The sequence below is a fragment of the Hordeum vulgare genome, chromosome 3H (genome assembly GCF_904849725.1).
Source record: "Hordeum vulgare subsp. vulgare chromosome 3H, MorexV3_pseudomolecules_assembly, whole genome shotgun sequence".
Classification (NCBI taxonomy): domain Eukaryota; kingdom Viridiplantae; phylum Streptophyta; class Magnoliopsida; order Poales; family Poaceae; genus Hordeum; species Hordeum vulgare.
In genome coordinates this window covers 587,590,259-587,611,511 of record NC_058520.1, presented here as the reverse complement: position 1 = coordinate 587,611,511, position 21,253 = coordinate 587,590,259, and the positions used below count along the sequence as shown (strand labels likewise).

The 21,253-nt window shown below is 42.6% G+C and overlaps 2 protein-coding genes across 2 annotated transcripts; both read left to right on the top strand.

The window, feature by feature from the left end:
* Window positions 1-1,566: 1,566 nt before the first annotated feature.
* On the top strand, window positions 1,567-4,819 carry LOC123445399 (CASP-like protein 5B3). The gene is made up of 3 exons (XM_045122376.1): window positions 1,567-1,813; window positions 3,747-3,879; window positions 4,320-4,819. The coding sequence occupies exons 1-3, from the start codon at window positions 1,683-1,685 to the stop codon at window positions 4,521-4,523; spliced, it is 468 nt and encodes a 155-aa protein (XP_044978311.1). The 5' UTR covers window positions 1,567-1,682; the 3' UTR covers window positions 4,524-4,819.
* Window positions 4,820-7,852: 3,033 nt separating this feature from the next.
* LOC123445396 (CASP-like protein 5B3) lies at window positions 7,853-9,897 on the top strand. The gene is made up of 3 exons (XM_045122374.1): window positions 7,853-8,145; window positions 9,059-9,191; window positions 9,636-9,897. Exons 1-3 carry the CDS (start codon window positions 8,015-8,017, stop codon window positions 9,837-9,839), a joined length of 468 nt encoding a protein of 155 aa, XP_044978309.1. The 5' UTR covers window positions 7,853-8,014; the 3' UTR covers window positions 9,840-9,897.
* The last annotated feature ends 11,356 nt before the right edge of the window (window positions 9,898-21,253 follow it).

Below are 21,253 nucleotides of genomic sequence, written 5' to 3'. Positions count from 1 at the left end.
GCAGGTGGACGGAGGAGGAGGAGAAAGAGTACCTCCTGCACCATAAGTCGCTGGCACTGGCGAGGGAGGAGGCCGAGGCGGCGGAGCAGATGAAGCTCGAGCGCAGGTGGACGGAGGAGGAGGAGAAAGAGTACCTCCTGCACCATAAGTCGCTGGCACTGGCGAGGGAGGAGGCCGAGGCGGCGGAGCAGATGAAGCTCGAGCGCAGGTGGACGGAGGAGGAGGAGAAAGAGTACCTCCTGCACCATAAGTCGCTGGCACTGGCGAGGGAGGAGGCCGAGGCGGCGGAGCAGATGAAGCTCGAGCGCAGGTGGACGGAGGAGGAGGAGAAAGAGTACCTCCTGCACCATAAGTCGCTGGCACTGGCGAGGGAGGAGGCCGAGGCGGCGGAGCAGATGAAGCTCGAGCGCAGGTGGACGGAGGAGGAGGAGAAAGAGTACCTCCTGCACCATAAGTCGCTGGCACTGGCGAGGGAGGAGGCCGAGGCGGCGGAGCAGATGAAGCTCGAGCGCAGGTGGACGGAGGAGGAGGAGAAAGAGTAGCTCCTGCACCATAAGTCGCTGGCACTGGCGAGGGAGGAGGCCGAGGCGGCGGAGCAGATGAAGCTCGAGCGCAGGTGGACGGAGGAGGAGGAGAAAGAGTACCTCCTGCACCATAAGTCGCTGGCATTGGCGAGGGAGGAGGCCGAGGCGGCGGAGCAGATGAAGCTCGAGCGCAGGTGGACGGAGGAGGAGGAGGCGGAGCGTCGGGAGCGGGAGGAGGAGGAGCGAGCCCGTCAGCCTGCGCCGCCGGTGCTGCCGGGCAAGGACGCTGCTCAGGCGTGGGAGGCAGCGTTCCCTTGGGCTGGGCCGGCCCCGGAGCTCATCGACCTCACCTCCCCTGACGACGATGACGAAGGCGATGCGTAGGGCGGCCGAGGGCGTCCGTGTTTTTTTAATTTATGTTTAATTATGTTTTATGTGAACTTGGGCCGGCTTTGACGGTTTTTTAATGTTTAATTATGTTTATCGTTGTTTGCGTCCGAGCCTGCGTTGGACGGTCTGGCCGACCCATTTGAAAAAACGTATACCAGCGTCCGCTCGACCGACCTAAACAAACGGAAAACGGACAAACCGCGCGTCAGCTTTGGAGTTGCCCTTAATCCACTAGTGATATGAATTTGTACTAAACCTTAATGTGGGCCTCTCTATCATGACAACGCACGAACATATGTGCTAGTGAGTAAAAGAATCAGATCCTCTTTTGACTTTGTATCGGTTTGGACTGGGAGTAAAGGTGCCAAACCGCTTGCAAAGAAATGCTCGGACGATGTGGGCAAGGAAGGAACCTCCCGCGAAGTTTCCACGTGCTAGGCTAGTCAGCCATTACTTGCGTTCCATCTGCATTTCACTCTGCATCCCAAAAAATACGAGGCAGATGACAGAGTTACCCCCCGTCTCGTCTCACACAAGCCAAGCACCACCTCTCCCTCTCCCTCTCCCAGTCCCATCACCTTTCCCATCTCGTCTCGTCTCACTCACACCACCTCTCCGGCCAGCTCCTGCTCATAGCCATCACCTTCCCCACCCCACCCCACCCCACACCACACGACCTAAGCGCACGCAGCAAGCGCCACACATCCTGCCCGGCCGGCTAGCCAGGACACTCCATCGTCTTCTCCGCAGCAAGCAGAGCCCAGGCAGATGAAGCGCGTGGTGGGGAGCCCGGGGACATGGAGCGGCATGGCGCTGCGGCTGTCGCAGTGCGTCTTCGCCGCCGCCTCCAACTTCGCGTTGCACTCCGCCTTCGGCTACTCCGACTACAGCGCCTTCTTGTACTCCCTCCCCCCACCCCCCACCCCACTACTAAATAGGAGTACTAATTTCATTCCCCCTCAAACCCTTTCTTGGATGTCCTCCCCATTTGTGTGTTTTCCTGCGAATTCATGAGAAATCACTCGAGTAGCATGCTGTGCGAGTCAGTGAGTGTCCCTCTGGGCCTCTTGTGTTCGATCTGGGTTTGGAGGACAAGGCCGGTGTGTCAAAACTCTGAATCCTACAATTGCCTGAGAAAACACTATCAACCCTTGCTCAAGAGAGCTCGGATGAGGCAGATTTAACGCCTTCCAAGCAGGGTGGTCCTTTTTTTTTCTCAAGTGAAAACCTGCTGATTACTCTTTTATCTTCAAAAGATCCTGAATGTTCTGCTAATTACCCTCGGCATAGATAGAGCAAATCAACTAGGAAACTAGCTCATCTGCGACTGCAATGCGCAAAAATACTTAAAAGAAACTGATGATTAGAGTATTATTGATACCGCAACTACGGGGACACCCATCAATCTTAACGCCTTCTTACAGTCATCGCTGTGTTCTTTTAAGAAAAGGAACAAAAACCTTATTATGTGCTTGGAAAGTTGGAAGTTGGAAACACTTGGTACACAAAAGGCTAGACGGCGTTGTTGTCTAATACTACAAATTCTCCTTTAGGAAGGAACTTTGCGCTTGGAATAACTTCTTAATTAAACCACATCTGCTAACCAGTTCATCGTGCATACACAATTATCCATCTACATTTGACTTAACACGTACGAAATGCGGCAGAATTTGGAGGCCCTCCACCAACTTCCTCATTCGATGTACTTCGAAACATATCTCCATGATTACCTTCAATGCTCTCAAAATTAGTAATTGTTGTTTGTCCAGTTACCCATCCAACTAGTGGTAAATATATGGCCCCACTGGAAAGGAGGAAACGAGACTTCATTAGGTGACTTCCTTATTCGAGTTTTATGACGGTTTTATGTAGTACATTTTGTCCCATTACAGAGTTCATGCCTGTTTGCAGGACCACAAACTCGACATCTTACATATTTATCTTCAATTGTCGATAATCTGGGGAGTGTACTTTAACTTGACTGTTCTTTTTCATAACAAGAACTGGATTGTTCTGTTACCCTCTATTAATGTTTTTTTTGTGAATGACTAGAGATAAAATATTTGTCTGAACTATGAGCTGCAACATTTTAATTTTCCAGTGGTATTGAGAATCCTGATTGTCAGCAGTGTCCAAATCTCTTGTTACCGTCTAGTATTCAAGTTGAATATTCCCAAAGGTTATTGATAGTTTACTAATATCCCCTGTATTTAAATAGTATATGTCACTCAACCCAACTTCTAGGCATGTGCACTTGTTGAGGATTAGAACAAGTTAGGAAACATGCATGTCTTTGCTGAGACCACCTTACGAAGGGTTTATGATCAGGTAAGGTGGTTGCTGGAAATTGGCTGGTAATTGATATGTCCCTAGAATTTTTCCGAATAAAGCTTCACTTGGTGTGATCTAGTCAGGGAGAACTCGGACCTGGGATATTGATGGGAGGGGATTAGTTCCAATCTCAGTTCCCTGCAGGACGGGGTGAACAACAACATGCTTGTTCAAAAGTGGAACCGGAATATTGGACATGTTTTCTTTGTGTATGTGTAACGAAGCCATATGTTTTTCATTTAACCCACTGTTTTTCCTCCTATGATAATATTTCATTAGAATTGCTAAAAGTTAGGTTTTATGTGTCAACATACATGTCTTGACTGTGTGCTAGTGTGTGCCAATTATTTATATTTTTCACATCAAGCTCATTTCGCCGAGACTACGAACTGCGTGAAGTCTTCAATTTCTTGACTACTCTTCAGAACTGCTTGGGCAGGGAATCAAGTGTGTTTTGTTGACATCATCTAACGAGTGTATTCTGGTCTCCCTTTATTTCAGCTACTTGAATGTAGTGTTGATCCTGCAGCTTATGTGGAGTTTGGGCCTTGCTTGTAAGGATATCTTTGCTCTAAGGAACAAAAAGGATCTTCACACCGAGGATAATCTATCTTTCGTTGTTACGACTGACTTTGTAAGTTGTTCACATTGTGCCTTCTATTGTCCATGAGCTACATATGAGTTAATTGAACCCAGATTATTTATCATTAGTTCTTACAAAAAAAGAAATTCAAGATAAGTGCAACTCATGTTTTTTCTATTGGCCAAGTTCTTGTTCTGCCTCCCTCTTAAGAGAATAAGGTAGCCTTAAAGGGATTTGTTTGCACAAGCGCTCCATCGAACTTTGCTGATAAATTGTCCATTTGAGCAATAAATGTCAACGACCAATATGCTTTGTGTGACTTTTTGATTAACCAACGGTATACTTTATCAAAGGTTGCCTTTTCCTGTTATTAGAACTAATGGCTGTCATTTCTCTCAGCCAAAAGTTGTTACATCTCACACGCAGTTCTTGGAATCTTGAGCTAGCAAAGGTTTATCTGAGTGAAAACATCAATTGTTAATGCATTGCAGGTCGTGGCGATTTTCACGTTCTCAGGAGCCTGTGCCTCCGCGAGCGTGGCAATTTTCTTCATGTGGGATGTGCACTTCTGCGGGGTATACTCGCAGCTCGCCTGCCGGCAGTTCGCGCTTTCGGCCATCCTGGCGTTCATCACATGGTTGTTGCAGGCTGCATCCTCTTTCTCCGGGTTCTGGCTACTGGTTTCGTTCTTCTAGTGATCTCATGCGCTCATAATTGCCGTCACGTCATCCTAATTGTCAGTCAGGACTCAGGAGGTTAAACCGGTTGATATGTGCGGTTGATATGTGCTCGGGACAGTTATTAGATTTCAGTTATTGGCACGCATCCTTCATCACTTGTTAGATAGATGGATTGTCCATCTGATAGTCGCTCATCTTTATTCTAGGACTTGGTTATGACTTATGAGCGCCTTGCGGTGGTAAAGTCACCGTTAAGGTGATGTGGAATCATTGATATGAAGAGTAATATATGGACATATGTCATGATCGAAGGTACCTGCAATGAAATTTTATAAGTCTTGACAAGAAAAAAAAACCGTTGAATATATTTTCAGAAGAAAGTTCAGTTTAGGGCCAGTTCTTTTGACAGCTTAAAAAATAAGCCGTCTCCTCCTTGCTCGGCTTATTTTTTTAAGCTCGGAAGAGACATCTTACTTTTTAAGCCGCTTAGAAAAACCGTCCCTTAGTCTTTCACCTGCTCTATAGTTTCAAGCTGGCACAAAAATTCAGAAGCAATATATATGTGTTGATACAAGTTTTTGGCACAGCAAAAAATATGATTAAGAGTGCGTCAAATGAAAAAGTGCCCTATATGAAAAAGTTTTGTACTGTTGACATGAACATTTTAGGCAAGATATTTGGCCACAGATATGATTGCCTCTTTTAGGCAAGAGATTCAGCCCCGAAGATGATTGCCTCTTTTAGGCAAGAGATTCATCCATGAAAATGGCCTCAAATCGAGAAATGTAGAGATTCATCCATGAAAATGGCCTCAAATCGAGAAATGTTTAACGTCAAAGTTTTTCGTCTCGTCGAAATGGTTAAATTTGCTTTGGTGATCATCTTCATCCGAGGACATTTGTGACCTGTGAAACCCAAAAACCAAACTGTTGTCTATGCCTTATCTAAATCCAGTTTGGTAATTTTGAAAAGATTTGGGGAATTTGGAGTGGTTTTATCGTACGGTAAGTCCAGCCGTCTCATAAATAGATGAGGGGTGACGGCTGATTGAACAACACACAATCGAGCAATCAATCTGCCACATACATCTAATTGATGGTGGAGTGTCCATTTTACAGTATGCTGATGATATGATTCTTTTTATTGAACATGATTTGGAAAAAGCCAGAAACATGAAACTGGTATTGTGCTTACTCGAACAGTTATTGGGATTGAAGATAAATTTCAACAAAAGTGAATTGTTTTGCTTCAGGAGAGCCAAAGACGAACAAGATGCTTATAAACAACTGTTTGGATGTGAATTGGGTAACTTACCTTTTAGCTATGTGGGCATACCAATACATCATTGCAGACTAACTAATAAGGAGTGGAAATGTATTGAGGATCGATTTAAAAAAAAGTTAAGCTGCTGGAAGGGCAGACTTATATCTTATGGAGGTAGGCTCATACTGGTAAACTCAGTGCTAACGAGTATTCTGATGTTCCTCTTATCTTTCTTCGAGGTGTACGGTAGGGGTGCGAAAAAGATTAATTTTTTATCGATCTCGGTTCTTTTGGCAGAGTGACAAGATCAAGAGGAAGTACCGGCTTACTAGATGTGATATCATCTATAGACTCTCTGTGAAGAATGAAGGCACGTGGATACAAATTTTGCGCAATAAGTACTTACAATCTAAGGTCTTAGCCAAGGTTACCGTCAGATCCAATGATTCATCTTTTTGGAAGTGCTTGATGAGGACGAAAGCATTCTTTTTTTCACAGAACTAAATTTATCATTGGAAAACGAGAGTCGACGAGATTCTGGTAAGATACATGGTTAGGGGATATGCCGCTAGCTAGCTACTATCCAACACTCTATACTATTGTACAACGTAAAGAGACGAATATTGCTATAGTATTACATTCTGTGCCTTTGAATTTACAATTTCGAAGATCTTTAGTTGGAGATTGATGGGCAGCTCGGTTGCATTGGTTAGAAGGTTGATGAATATCAACCTCTCTGTCGAGCCTGATAACCTTCGTTGGAATTTAAAAAAATGACATCTTTTCGGTCAAATCTATGTATCTTGATCTCATATATCCGAGCCCGATCCGTAATACAATACACATTTGGAAGGTTAAGGTTCCATTGAGAATCAGAGTATTCATGTTAATCTGGTAAAATGTAATTGGGCGGGTAGTCAGAGATGCAAGTTTTGTGATCAGAATGAAATCATCAAACACCTTTTTCTTGACTATCCTATGGCTAGGATTCTATAACGCTCACTCCATATAACTTTTAATATTATCCCTCCTCATAGTATACACACACTATTTGGGACGTGGCTGAATGGGGTAGACACAAATACTGCGAAGCACATCCGGGTTAGAGTTTGTGTATTACTTTGGGCTATTTGGGATTGCAGGAAACGAACTGGTTTTTAACAGACAAATTCGTACCAAAATTTGCAGGTTATCTACAGGGCCACTGCTATGGTTCGTATGTGGTCGTTACTCACTCTCACAGAAACACGTGAGCCTATGATTACCGGGTCTGTCGATGAAAGATGATAGCTCGGGATATATACAACCGGTTTGGATGGTGGTCCAATAATAAGATTTGTGTTTTGTCATCTAGTTTTATTTTAGATGGTTGTGACATCTTTTTATTTCATTTCCTTTTTACAACTTTGTTAAGCTTACCCTGGACTACTGAACTATTTATGGCTTTTTTAGTAATAGAAGACCGCATGCATCAAAATACAAACGAGTAAAAGAATCAGCTCCATCTTTTTGATACTCGGTTGGGACGATGTGGGCAAACAAGGAACCTACCACGAAGTTTCGCGGAGGTAACAGAGCAGAGGTACCAACACAACACTACATGGTTATTACTTCCTCCGTTCCATTTGCATTGTTTCTTTAGAGAGATTTTTTGCTCTAGGGATTAAAAAAAGTCTCTTTTAGTTTCACGTGAAAAAAACATGAGGGATTTTTAGGGACTAAAATAGAGTATTAGGACTAAAGAAAGAAGTCCCTATGGCAGGGTCTTTTGAGGACTTTTTTAACACTTTTTTTAATAGTGCCCCTACTTTTAGCATGTTATTTAATAACTTCTAGTACATTACTACTAGGAATAGTGTGGTCTTTTTGCATATCATTTAATGACCTCTGGTTTCTGTTTAGTTTTTTTTTTAAATTAAATAGGGATTAGAGAGATAAAAAAAAATCCTAAAACTTTTTAAAGAAACACCGCCTTACTCTCCATCCCACCAAAACACACGAGGCAGGCAGAGGTACCCCACCCGGGATGGCCAACCCCCGTCTCATCCATCACCTTTCCCATCTCATCTCGTCTCGTCTCATAACACAAGCCGAGCCAGGCACCCCACCTTCCTGGCTCCTGCTCATAGCCATCACCTTCCCCACCCACACACGAGCTAAGTGCACACAGCAAGCGCCACAGATCCTGCCCAGCCGGGCTATCCAGTACTGCATCGTCTTCTCCGCAGCAAGCAGAGCAGGGGATGAAGCGCGTGGTGGGGAGCCCGGGGACATGGAGCGGCATGGTGCTGCGGCTGTCGCAGTGCGTTTTTGCCTCCGCCTCCACCTTCGCCATGGTCTCCGGCTTCGGCTACTCCAACTACAGCGCCTTCTTGTACTCCCTCCCCTCCCCCTACCCTACTACTAATTTCATCCCCCCTCCCCCCTTGTGTGTTTTCTTGCAAATTCATAAGTGTCTCTCTGGGCCTGTTTGTGTTCGATCTGGGTTTGGAGGACAAGGCCGGCCTGTGAAACCCTAGGTTTCTAGGCTTAAAACTTAGAATCCTACAATTGCCTGAGAAAACATCATCAATCCCTGCTTAAGTGAACTCAGATGAGGCAGATTTAATGCCTTCCAAGCAGGATGATCCTTTTTCCTCAAGTGAAAACCTGGTCATTACTTCTTTATATGTGTAAAAGATTCTGAACGTATATGGGTTCATTAGGCGACTTCCTTATTTGGGTTCTAAGACGGTTTTATATATGTAGTAGATTTTGTTCCATTACAGAGTTCATGCCTGTTTGCAGGACCACAAACTCGACATCTTACATATTTATGTTCAATTGTCGGTAATCTGGGGAGTTTACTTGAACCTGAGTGTTCTTTTTCAAAACAAGAACTGGATTGTTCTGTTACCCTCTATTAATTTTTTTTGTGAATGACTAGAGATAAATTTTTTGTCTGGAATGTGAGCTACAACATTTTAATTTTCCAGTGGTATTTGGAATCCTGATTGTCAGCAGTGTCCAAATCACTTGTTACCGTCTAGTATTCAAGTTGAATATTCTGAAAGGTTATTGATACTTTATTAATACCCCCTGTACATAAAGAGTACTATTTTCTTCAACCAAATTTATAGGCATGTGCACTTGTTGATGATTAGAACAAGTTAGGAAATATGTATGTTGTTGCACTGCGTGAAGTGTACAATTTCTTGACTACTCTTCAGAACTGCATGCTTGGGCAGAAACTCAAGTGTGTTTTGTTGACATGATCTAACGAGAGAATTCTGGTCTCTTTATTTCAGCTACTTGAATGTATCATTGATCCTGCAGCTTATGTGGAGTCTGTTCCTTGCTTGTAAGGATATCTTTGCTCTAAGGAACAAAAAGGATCTTCACACCGCGGATAATTTATTGTTCATTGTTCTGATTGATTTCGTAAGTTGTTCACTTTGTGTTTTCTATTGTCCATGAGCTACGTCTCAATTAATTGAACCCATATTATTTATCATTAGTTCTTACGAAAATTGAAATTCAGGATAAGTGCAACATGCGTTTCTGTTGGCCAAGTTCTTGTTCTGCCCCCCTCTTATAGGAGAATAAGGTAGCCTTAAAGAGATTTGTTTGCACAAGCGCTCCATCGATCTTTGCCGATAAATTGTCCATTTGATCAATAAAGTCAACAACCAATATGATTTGCATGACATTTTGGTTAAGCAACGGTATACTTTATCAAAGGTTGTTTTTTCCTGTTATTAGAATTTAGAACTAATGGCTGTCATTTCTCTCAGCCAAAGTTGTTACATCTCACAAGCAGTTCTTGGAATCTTGAGCTAGCAAAGGTCTATCTGAGTGAAAACATCAATTGTGAATGCATTGCAGGCCGTGGCGATTTTCATGTTCTCAGCAGCCTGTGCCTCCGCGAGCCTGACTGTTTTCTTCATGTGGGATGTGCACTTGTGCAAGGCATACCCGCGGCTCGCCTGCCGGCACTTCGGGCTTTCGGTCGTGCTGGCGTTCATCACCTGGTTCCTGCAGGCTGCATCTTCTTTCTCCGGGTTCTGGCTACTGGTTTCGTTCTTCTAAGGTGTGTTTGGTTTGAGGATCAAAAGTCATGGAATGTCATGGTTCCATTCCAAAGTCATGGGTTGGTTCCATCCTTGTGTTTAGATGATGATAAAAAAGCCATGGGTTGGTTCCGTCCCGGTCTTTAGTTGGAGAGATGAAATGAGAAGAATCTGATGTCACTCACCTCTTCGATATAAATGATGAGATTACATCTCTCAACAAATAGTTATTTGCATTTGACATGCCTATAATTTAAATTTTTAGCAATGTTTTCTTTCTATTTTCAACATATGCAAATAAAAATATATGATCATGAGTACATATCAAATATTTACGAAAAATAATCATGAAATGAAAAAATAACCTTGAAAAATAATAATCACGAAAACGAGAAAAAATAATCACGCAAAAATAACCACAAAAAAAACCACGAAAACTTTTGTTCGGGTGCGGGGTGAGCGCGGTGAGAATTGCTTGATTATTTTTTTCTTTGCTTTCACGGACGAATAACGAGTCGATTCCTTCAAATTGATGGAATCAGTTGGTGAAGCATCTGGAGAGAATATTCCCTGCATGCGGATGACCCAATTTCGGTTCCTAACCCAACTAAACACGAGAACGGCTGCTAGGGATGGAACCAACCCGTCCGATACCACCTCATGCTAAAACCAAACACACCCTAGTGATCTCACCCTCTCATAGTTGCCGTCACGTCATCCTAATTGTCAGTCAGTACTCAGGAGGTTAAACCGGTTGAAATGTGCTCGGGACACTTACTAGATTTCAGTTATTGGCACGCATCCTTCTTCACTTGTTAGATATATGGATTGTCCATCTGATAGTCGCTCATCTTTATTCTAGGACTTGGTTATTACTTATGAGCGCCTTGTGGTGGAAAAGTCAAGATGATATAGGATCATTGATACGAAGAGTAATATATGGACATATGTCGTGATCGAAGGTACCTGCAATGGAATTTTATAAGTCTTGACGAGAAAAAAAAACCATTGAGGCCTTGTTTGGTACTAGTGTTTTTGAGGAGATTGGTAGGGATAATTCCCCAAGGGATTGGGTGAAACTCCAACCTTCACCCAATCCCTTCAAATCCCCATTTATCCTCAATACACTAGGTAGGAGTAGTGTATTGAGTATTGAGAAAAATGCACTATAATTTGGGGATTTAAGAGGAAATGTGGGGATGAAACATGTCAAATACACTAGAACCAAATGGTGTTATGGGATGTGTGGGGATTGAGGGGTTTGACCGGGATAATTCCCATAAATTCCCTAAAATACACTAGTACCAAACAAGACTTGAATATATTTTCAGAAGAAAATTCAGTTTAAGGCCAGTTCTTTTGGCAACTTAAAAAATAAGCCGTTTCATCCTCGTTCAGCTTATTTTTTAAGCTCGGAAGTGACATCTTATTTTTTTTAAGCCGCCTTGAAAAACTGTCCCTTAGTCTTTCACCTGCTCTATAGTTTTAACCTGGTACAAAAATTCAGAAGCAATATATACGCGTCGACGCAAGTTTTTGGCACGGCAAAAAATATGATTAAGATTGTGTCAAATGAAAAGGTGCCCTATATGAAAAAGTTCCGTATTGTTGACATGAACATTTTTTAAGTTCGAGTCATCGCCATCAGATCTCATCTCGAGGGCCAAAAATGCACCCCAAGTATTAAGATTTTGTACTCTTTTAGGCATGAATATTTTTTTGGCAAGAGATTCGGCCTCGAAGATGATTGCCTCTTTTAGGCAAGAGATTCGGCCATGAAAATGGCCTGAAATCGAGAAACGTTTAACATCAAAGTTTTTCGTCTCGTCGAAATGGTTAAATTTACTTTGGAGATCATCTTCATCCGAGTGTAGAAAGATATGATGCGCCTTGACTCTCCAATAGGAGGCCGAAGGTTATATATATTGATATGGTGATCAGTTGGCAACTAGAGATATACATGAGAGGGATAGAGATAGAAAGTTAAACATAAAGTTGTTACAACACACAATATCTATCCCTACAATATCTCATGTCTAACACCCTCTCTTAATCTAAGCTTCTCAAGTTTAGATTACGCTTAAATTCCTCAAATGGTATTGTAGCTAGGGCCTTTGTGAAGTCGTCTGCAACTTGATCTTTTGAAGGAACAAACCGAATTTCCAATTCCTTGCTTGCAACCCTTTCTCGAACAAAGTGATAATCAATTTCAATATGTTTGATCCTTGCATGAAAGACTGGATTTGTAGAAAGGTATGTAGCACCAAGATTATCACACCAAAGACATGGAGTTTGTATATGACATATCCCAAGCTCCTTGAGCATTGCCTTTACCCATATAACTTCAGCTGTTGCATTTGCCAATGCCTTGTATTTTGCCTCAGTACTGGATCTAGAGATAGTTGCATGTTTCTTAGCACACCATGATATGAGATTGGGTCCAAAGAAAACCGCAAACCCACCTGTAGATCTTCTATCATCCAAACAACCTGCCCAGTCAGAGTCAGAAAAAGCACTGACAAGTGTGGAAGGAGATTTACTGAAGGTGAGTCCAACATCCAAGGTGTGCTTAACATATCTCAAGATGCACTTAGCAGCAGTCCAGTGAGCTGAGGTAGGTGCATGGAGAAACTGACAAACCTTATTGACTGCAAAGGAAATATCAGGCCTGGTGAGTGTCAAGTACTGAAGTGCTCCTACCAGACTTCTGTATTTTGTACCATCCTCTGAATTCAAAGGAACCCCTTCTGCAAGGGATAATCTTTCTGCACTGGAAAGGGGTGTTGGTGACGGTTTGCATCCTTGTAACCCTGCCTTGTTCAAGAGATTAGATGCATATTTTACCTGAGAGAGATGAAGACCCCTTCTTTATTTCTCTTGACCTCAATGCCAAGAAAGTAATGAAGATCTCCAAGATCCTTTAGAGAAAATTCTGAATTTAAATCCTTTAGAAGGGCAGTAATAACTTCATTGTAGAGGTAGTAACAATAATATCATCCACGTAGATAAGTACAAAGATAGCTATCTATGACTTATTGTAAATGAACAAGGATGTATCAAACTTGGAGGGAATAAAACCAAGAGTGTGCAACTTAGAACTCAAACGAGAATACCATGCTCGTGGTGCTTGCTTGAGTCCATAGAGAGATTTATCAAGCCTGCAGATATGAGATGATTTATGTTTGTCCTCAAAACCAGGAGGTTGCTTCATATAAACTTCCTTTTCCAGAACACCGTGAAGAAACGCATTCTGCACATCTAGCTGTCTGAGACTCCATCCTCTGGACACAGCAACTGATAAAACAAGGCGAATGGTAGAAGCTTTAACAACATGACCGAATGTGTCCTCATAATCCAGTCCATACCTTTGTTTGAACCCCTTGGCAACAAGTCTGGCTTTATAGCGATCAATAGTACTATCAGATCTGCGTTTGATGCGGTACACCCATTTGCAATCAATAACATTTTTACCTTGTCTAGGAGGAACAAGATGCCAAGTGTGATTTTTCTGGAGAGCATGAAACTCCTCTTCCATAGCTAGGCGCCACTTGGGATCAGCCAATGCTTCATCAACTGTGCGGGGCTCATCTGTTAGAACAGAGGCAACTAGGCCATACCTAGTTTTGTAGTTTGTTCGGAGAATAGTTCCATCGCGGAGTCGTGTACGAGGTGCTGCAGAATTGGTCACAGCCACAGAGGGTCCAGCCGTGTCAACTGCTGCTGGTCAACCGGATCAGCAGTGGCGGAGCCAACCGACGCGGAGGCGGGTGAGGCTTGTTGAAGCTTCGAACGGCCTCCATCCCGTTCTAGCTATGAAGAGATCGTCATCAAGGGTTTGCAATGTACAACAGTAATATGAATACCCAATTCACCTATGTAGATGTAAAAAATCCTCTTATGTTGTTTTTAGATTGCTTAATGAGTATAACCTATCGGCTAGCCCTAATTGTATCAATCATGCATCTAATTATGTGCACGAGCTGATGTAAAATATTCTCCATGCCTCAAGTTCTTATAATTTTAGCAACATGCAACATATGTATCCCAATCCTCATGCATCGGCAACCCCTCAAATCTACCGATGAATAACATGATGAGTTTGGTTAATCAAGTTGAAACATCCATGTAGGAACTTTCAATTGCATTCAGCAAAGAGTTTCACCTTTTTATTCATCGACATTTAACTTGCAATATGTTAATCTATCCAAACATTTCGGCGGATGGGGAATTGGCCATGCTACTACTAGTTATTCGGTCAATTAACGTCAGATATCATATGCTACACTCGGTGCTACTAACTTTTTGGCACCATATGCAACCGTAGGTATTCATAATTCGGCTTCACACCTTTACGCTAATAGCTGAATAAGTAAAAATTCTATAATGTTGTCCCCACACAATTACGAAATTTGAGTGGCATTTCGTTATCGAAAGAGACTAAAAGCATTAGGGGGCAACCATATCCATACTTGATAAATGAGAACAAGCTTACATTCTTTTGGGATCAGTGCAACACTATTTGCCATGAACTAATAGAAGGCGGGAGGCCTCATGATTTTGCTGTTATAAAAGCTAGAGTTGTGCAAATGATGCATTCACCCAATAATATACACTAGTGGAGAGATGGCTAGCCACAACTCTTGTTCGTGGCGCGCCATTTCTCGCCAACGCCAGCACTAATATTTTCAAATAGTGCTGATGTTGGCTAAATTCGAACACCATAGCTATTTGCTTAGTGTTGGCGTTGCACATTAGGCACATAGGCCCACATCAACACTAGTCGGTTTTAACATCTTCCGGCGTAGTAATAAAACTTACTCTTTCATCCTCACTCTCGATCCCCAACTAACATTCTTTAAGAATTGTATATTTTGAATATGAATAATTATGCTTCTTATGTTTATGGATATTATTACATTGATATCAATTAGTTCATCGTTTCTCAAGATCATGTCTACAAGAGATTACATGTTGGGTAGTATGTCACATTAAAAAAATACGTATTTATCATTTACCTACTCGAGGACGAGCATGAATTAAGCTTGGAGATGCTGCTACGTCTCTAACGTATCTATAATTTTTTATTGTTCCATGCTATTATATTATCAATCTTGGATACTTTATATGCAACTATATGCTAACTTTAATAATTTTTGGAAACTAGCATATTAACCCAGTGCCTAGTGCGAGTTGCTCTTTTCGGCGTGTTTTTGATTTTTCAGGAAACCAGAATGAAACAGAGTCCAAATGCTACGAAACGTTTTGACTATTTTTCCTGGACAAAAGAGGAAATGAGTCGCCCCTGATGGGGAACGTCGCATGGGAAACAAAAAATTTCCTACGCGCACGAAGACCTATCATGGTGATGTCCATCTACGAGAGGGGATGAGTGATCTACGTACCCTTGTAGATCGTACAGCAGAAGCGTTAGTGAACGCGGTTGATGTAGTGGAACGTCCTCACGTCCCTCGATCCGCCCCGCGAACAATCCCGCGATCAGTCCCACGATCTAGTACCGAACGGACGGCACCTCCGCGTTCAGCACACGTACAGCTCGACGATGATCTCGGCCTTCTTGATCCAGCAAGAGAGACGGAGAGGTAGAAGAGTTCTCCGGCAGCGTGACGGCGCTCCGGAGGTTGGTGATGATCTTGTCTCAGCAGGGCTCCGCCCGAGCTCCGCAGAAACGCGATCTAGAGGAAAAACTATGGAGGTATGTGGTCGGGCTGCCGTGGCAAAAAGTTGTCTCAAATCAGCCCTAATACCTTAGTATATATAGGATGGAGGGGGAGGGAAGAGGCAGCCTCAAACCCTCAAGGGTTGGCCGAAATTGGAGGTGGAGGAGTCCTACTCCAATCCTACTTGGAGTAGGATTCCACCTTCCCACTTGGAAACTCTTTCCACCTTGTGTTTTTCCTTCTCAAACCTTATGGGCCTTAGTGGGAACTTATTCCAGCCCACTAGGGGCTGGTTTATCTCTTCCCATAGCCCATGAGACCCCTTGGGGCGTGACACCCCTCCCGATGGTCCCCGGCACCCCTCCCGGCACTCCCGGTACACTACCGATGAGCCCGAAACTTTTCCGGTAATGCACGAAAACCTTCCGGTAACCAAATGAGGTCATCCTATATATCAATCTTCGTTTCCGGACCATTCCGGAAACCCTCGTGACGTCCGTGATCTCATCCGGGACTCCGAACAACATTCGGTAACCAACCATATAACTCAAATACGCATAAAACAACGTCGAACCTTAAGTGTGCAGACCCTGCGGGTTCGAGAACTATGTAGACATGACCCGAGAGACTCCTCGGTCAATATCCAATAGCGGGACCTGGATGCCCATATTGGATCCTACATATTCTACGAAGATCTTATCGTTTGAACCTCAGTGCCAAGTATTCGTATAATCCCGTATGTCATTCCCTTTGTCCTTCGGTATGTTACTTGCCCGAGATTCGATCGTTAGTATCCGCATACCTATTTCAATCTCGTTTACCGGCAAGTCTCTTTACTCGTTCCGTAATACAAGATCCCGCAACTTACATTAAGTTACAATGCTTGCAAGGCTTGTGTGTGATGTTGTATTACCGAGTGGGCCCCGAGATACCTCTTCGTCACACGGAGTGACAAATCCCAGTCTTGATCCATACTAACTCAACGAACACCTTCGGAGATACCTGTAGAGCATCTTTATAGTCACCCAGTTACGTTGCGACGTTTGATACACACAAAGTATTCCTCCGGTGTTAGTAAGTTATATGATCTCATGGTCATAGGAATAAATACTTGACACGCAGAAAACAGTAGCAACAAAATGACACGATCAACATGCTACGTCTATTAGTTTGGGTCTAGTCCATCACATGATTCTCCTAATGATGTGATCCCGTTATCAAGTGACAACACTTGCCTATGGCCAGGAAACCTTGACCATCTTTGATCAACGAGCTAGTCAACTAGAGGCTTACTAGGGACAGTGTTTTGTCTATGTATCCACACAAGTATTGTGTTTCCAATCAATACAATTATAGCATGGATAATAAACGATTATCATGAACAAAGAAATATAATAATAACTAATTTATTATTGCCTCTAGGGCATATTTCCAACAGTCTCCCACTTGCACTAGAGTCAATAATCTAGTTCACATCACCATGTGATTCCAATGAATCCAACACCCATATAGTTATGGGGTCTGATCACGTCTTGCTCGTGAGAGAGGTTTTAGTCAACGGTTCTGAAACTTTCAGATCCGTGCGTCCTTTACAAATCTTGATGTCATCTTATAGATGCTGCTACTACGTGCTATTCGGAAATGCTCCAAATATCTACTCTACTATACGAATCCGTTTCACTACTCATAGTTATTCGGATTAGTGTCAAAGCTTGCATCGACGTAACCTTTTACGACAAACTCTTTAACCACCTCCATAATCGAGAAAAATCCCTTAGTCCATTAGTTACTAAGGATAAATTTTGACCGCTGCTAGTGATTCAATCATGGATCACTCTCTGTACCTCTCAACATATTTTGAGTCAAGGCACACATCAGGTGCGGTACACAGCATGGCATACTTCAGATTCTACGGCTAAGGCATAGAAGACGACCTTTGTCTATTCTCTTTATTCTGTCGGGGTCTGGTTTTGAGTCTTACTCAAATTCGCACCTCACAACGCAACCAAGAACTCCTTCTTTGTTGATCTATTTTTGAACTCTTTCAAAAACCTGTCAAGGCATGCATCTTGTTGAAACTTCTATTAAGCGCTTTTGATCTATCTCTATAGATCTTTGATGCTCAACGTTCAAGTAGCTCAATCCAGGTATTCCTTTGAAAACTCCTTTCAAACAACCTTGTATGCTTTACAGAAATTCTACATTACTTCTGATCCACAATATGTCAACCACATATACTTATCAGAAATTCTATAGTGCTCCCACTCACTTCTTTGGAAATACAAGTTTCTCATAAACCTTGTACAAACCCAAAATCTTTGATCATCTCATCAAAGTGCTTATTCCAACTCCGAGATGCTTGCACCAGTCCATTGAAGGATCGCTGGAGTTTGCATACTTGTTAGTATCCTTAGGATCGACAAAACCTCATGGTTGTATCTCATACAATGTTTGCTCAAGGAAACCGTCGAGGAAACAATGTTTTGACATCCTACGTGCAATATTTCATAAATAATGCAGCAACTACTAACATAATTCCAACAGACCTTTAGCATCGCTACGAGTGAGAAAGTATCATCATAGTCAACTGTTTGATCTTGTCGAAAACATCTTTGCGACAAGTCGAGCTTTTCTTAATAGTGACTTATCACCATCATTGTCTGTCTTCTTTTAAAGATCCATTTTTACTCAATAGTCCTATGACCATCAAGTAGTTCTACCAAAGTCTACACTTTGTTTTCACACATGGATCCTCTCTCGGATTTCATGGCTTGCAGCCATTTGTCGGAATCTGGGCCCACCATCGCTTTCTCCATAACTCGTAGGTTCACTGTTTCTCAACAACATGACCTCCAAGACAGGGTTACCGTACTACTCTGCAGCAGTACGCGACCTTGTCGACCTACGAGGCTTGTAGTAACTTGATCCGATGCTTGATGATCACCATCATCAGCTTCCACTTCAATTGGTGTAGGCACCACAAGAACAACTTCCTGCGCCCTGCTACACACTGGTTGAAGTGATGGTTCAATAACCTCATCAAGCTCTACTACCCTCCCACTCAATTCTTTCGAGAGAAACCTTTCCTCGAGAAAGGATCCGTTTCTATAAACAAACACTTTGCTTTCGGATCTGAGATAGGAGATGTACCCAACTGTTTTGGATATCCTATGAAGATGCATTTATCCGCTTTGGGTTCGAGCTTATCAGACTGAAACTTTTTCACATAAGTGTCGAAGCCCCAAACTTTCAAGAAACGACAGTTTAGATTTCTCCAAACCTCAGTCTATACTGTGTCATCTCAACGGAAATACGCGGTGCCCTATTTAAAGTGAATGCGGTTGTCTCTAATGCATAACCCATAAACGATAGTGGTAATTCGATAAGAGACATCACAGTATGCACCATACTAAATAGTGCGTGGCTATGACGTTCAGACACATCATCACACTATGATGTTCCAGGTGGCATGAACTGTGAAACAATTTCCACATTGTCTTAACTGTGTACCAAAAACTCGTAACTCAGATATTCATTTCTATGATCATATCGTAGACACTTCATCCTCTTGTTACAACGAACTTCACTCTGAAACGGAATTGAACTTTTCAATATTTCAGACTTGTGATTCATTAAGTAAATACTCCTGTATCTACTCAAGTGGTCAGTGAAGTAAGAACATAATGATATCCACTGCGTGCCTCAGCACTCATTGGACTGCATACATCAAATGTATCACTTCCAACAAGTTACTATATTGTTTCATCTCAATGAAAATAAGGCCTTGCTCATGTGGTATGATTTGCATGTCACTAGTGATTCAAAATCAAGTGAGTATAAAGATCCATCAGCATGGAGCCTCTTCATGCAATTTATACTGACATGACTCAAGCGGCAGTTCCACAAGTAAGTGGTACTATCATTATTAACTCGTATCTTTTGGCACCAATGTGTAACACTACAATCGAGATTCAATAAACCATTGAAGGTGATCATTCAAGCAAATAAAGTAACCATTATTCTCTTTGAATGAATAATCGTATTGCAATGAACACGATCCAATCATGTTCACGCTTAACGCAAACACCAAATAACAATTATTTAGGTTCAACACCAATCCCGATGGTAGAGGGAGCATGCGACGTTTGATTATATCAACCTTGGAAACACTTCCAACACGTATCGTCACCTCGCCTTTAGCTAGTCTCCGTTTATGCCGTAGCTTTCATTTCGCATTACTAATCACTTAGCAACCGAACCGGTATCCAATACCCTCGTGCTACTAGGAGTACTAGTAAAGTACACATCAACATTATGTATATCAAATATACTTCTCTCGACTTTTGCCAGCCTTCTTATCCACCAAGTATCTAGAGTTGCTCCGCCTCAGTGACTGTTCCCCTTATCACAGAAGCACTTAGTCTCGGGTTTTGGGTTTAATCTTGGGTCTCTTCATTAGTGCAGCAACTGTTTTGCTGTTTCACGAAGTATCCCTTCTAGCCCTTGCCTTTCTTGAAACTTAGTGGTTTTACTAACCATCAACTATTGATGCTCCTTCTTGATTTCTACTTTCGCAGTGTCAAACATCGCGAATCACTCAAAAGATCATAGTATCTATCCTTGATATGTTATAGTTCATCACGAAGCTCTCATAGCTTGGTGGCAGTGACTTTGGAGAACCATCACTATCTCATCTGGAAGATTAACTCCCACTTGATTCAAGCGATTGTCGTACTCAGACAATCTGAGCACATGCTCAACGATTGAGCTTTTCTCCTTTACTTTGTGGACAAAGAATCTTGTTTGGAGGTCTCGTACCTCTTAACAAGGGCACAAGCATGAAATCACAATTTCATCTCTTCGGAATATCACTTATGTTCCGTGACGTTTTACAACGTTTTCGGCACCTTGCTTCTAAGCCATCAAGTATCTTGCACTGAACTATCGTGTAGTCATCAGTAACGTGTATGTCGGATGTTCATAGCATCCACAGACGACGCTCGAGGTGCAGCACACCGAGTGGTGCATTAAGGACATAAGCCTTCTGCGTAGCAACGAGGACAATCCTCGGTTTTACAGACTCAGTCTGCAAAGGTTGCTACTATCAATTTTCAACTAAATTTTTCTCTAGGATCATATAAAAACAGTAGAGCTATAGCGCAAGCTACATCGTAATTCGCAAAGACCATTAGACTACGTTCATGACAATTAGTTCAATTAATCATATTACTTAAGAACTCCCACTCAAAAAGTACATCTCTCTAGTCATTTGAGTGGTACATGATTCAAATTCGCTATCTCAAGTCCGATCATCACGTGAGTCGAGAATAGTTTCAGTGGTAAGCATCCCTATGCTAATCATATCAACTATACGATTCATGCTCGACCTTTCGGTCTCATGTGTTCCGAGGCCATGTCTGCACATGCTAGGCTCGTCAAGCTTAACCCGAGTGTTCCGCGTGTGCAACTGTTTTGCACCCGTTGTATGTGAACGTTGAGTCTATCACACCCGATCATCACGTGGTGTCTCGAAACGAAGAACTGTCGCAACGGTGCACAGTCGGGGAGAACACAATTTCGTCTTGAAATTTTAGTGAGAGATCACCTCATAATGCTACCGTCGTTCTAAGCAAAATAAGGTGCATAAAAGGATTAACATCACATGCAATTCATAAGTGACATGATATGGCCATCATCACGTGCTTCTTGATCTCCATCACCAAAGCACCGGCACGATCTTCTTGTCACCGGCGCC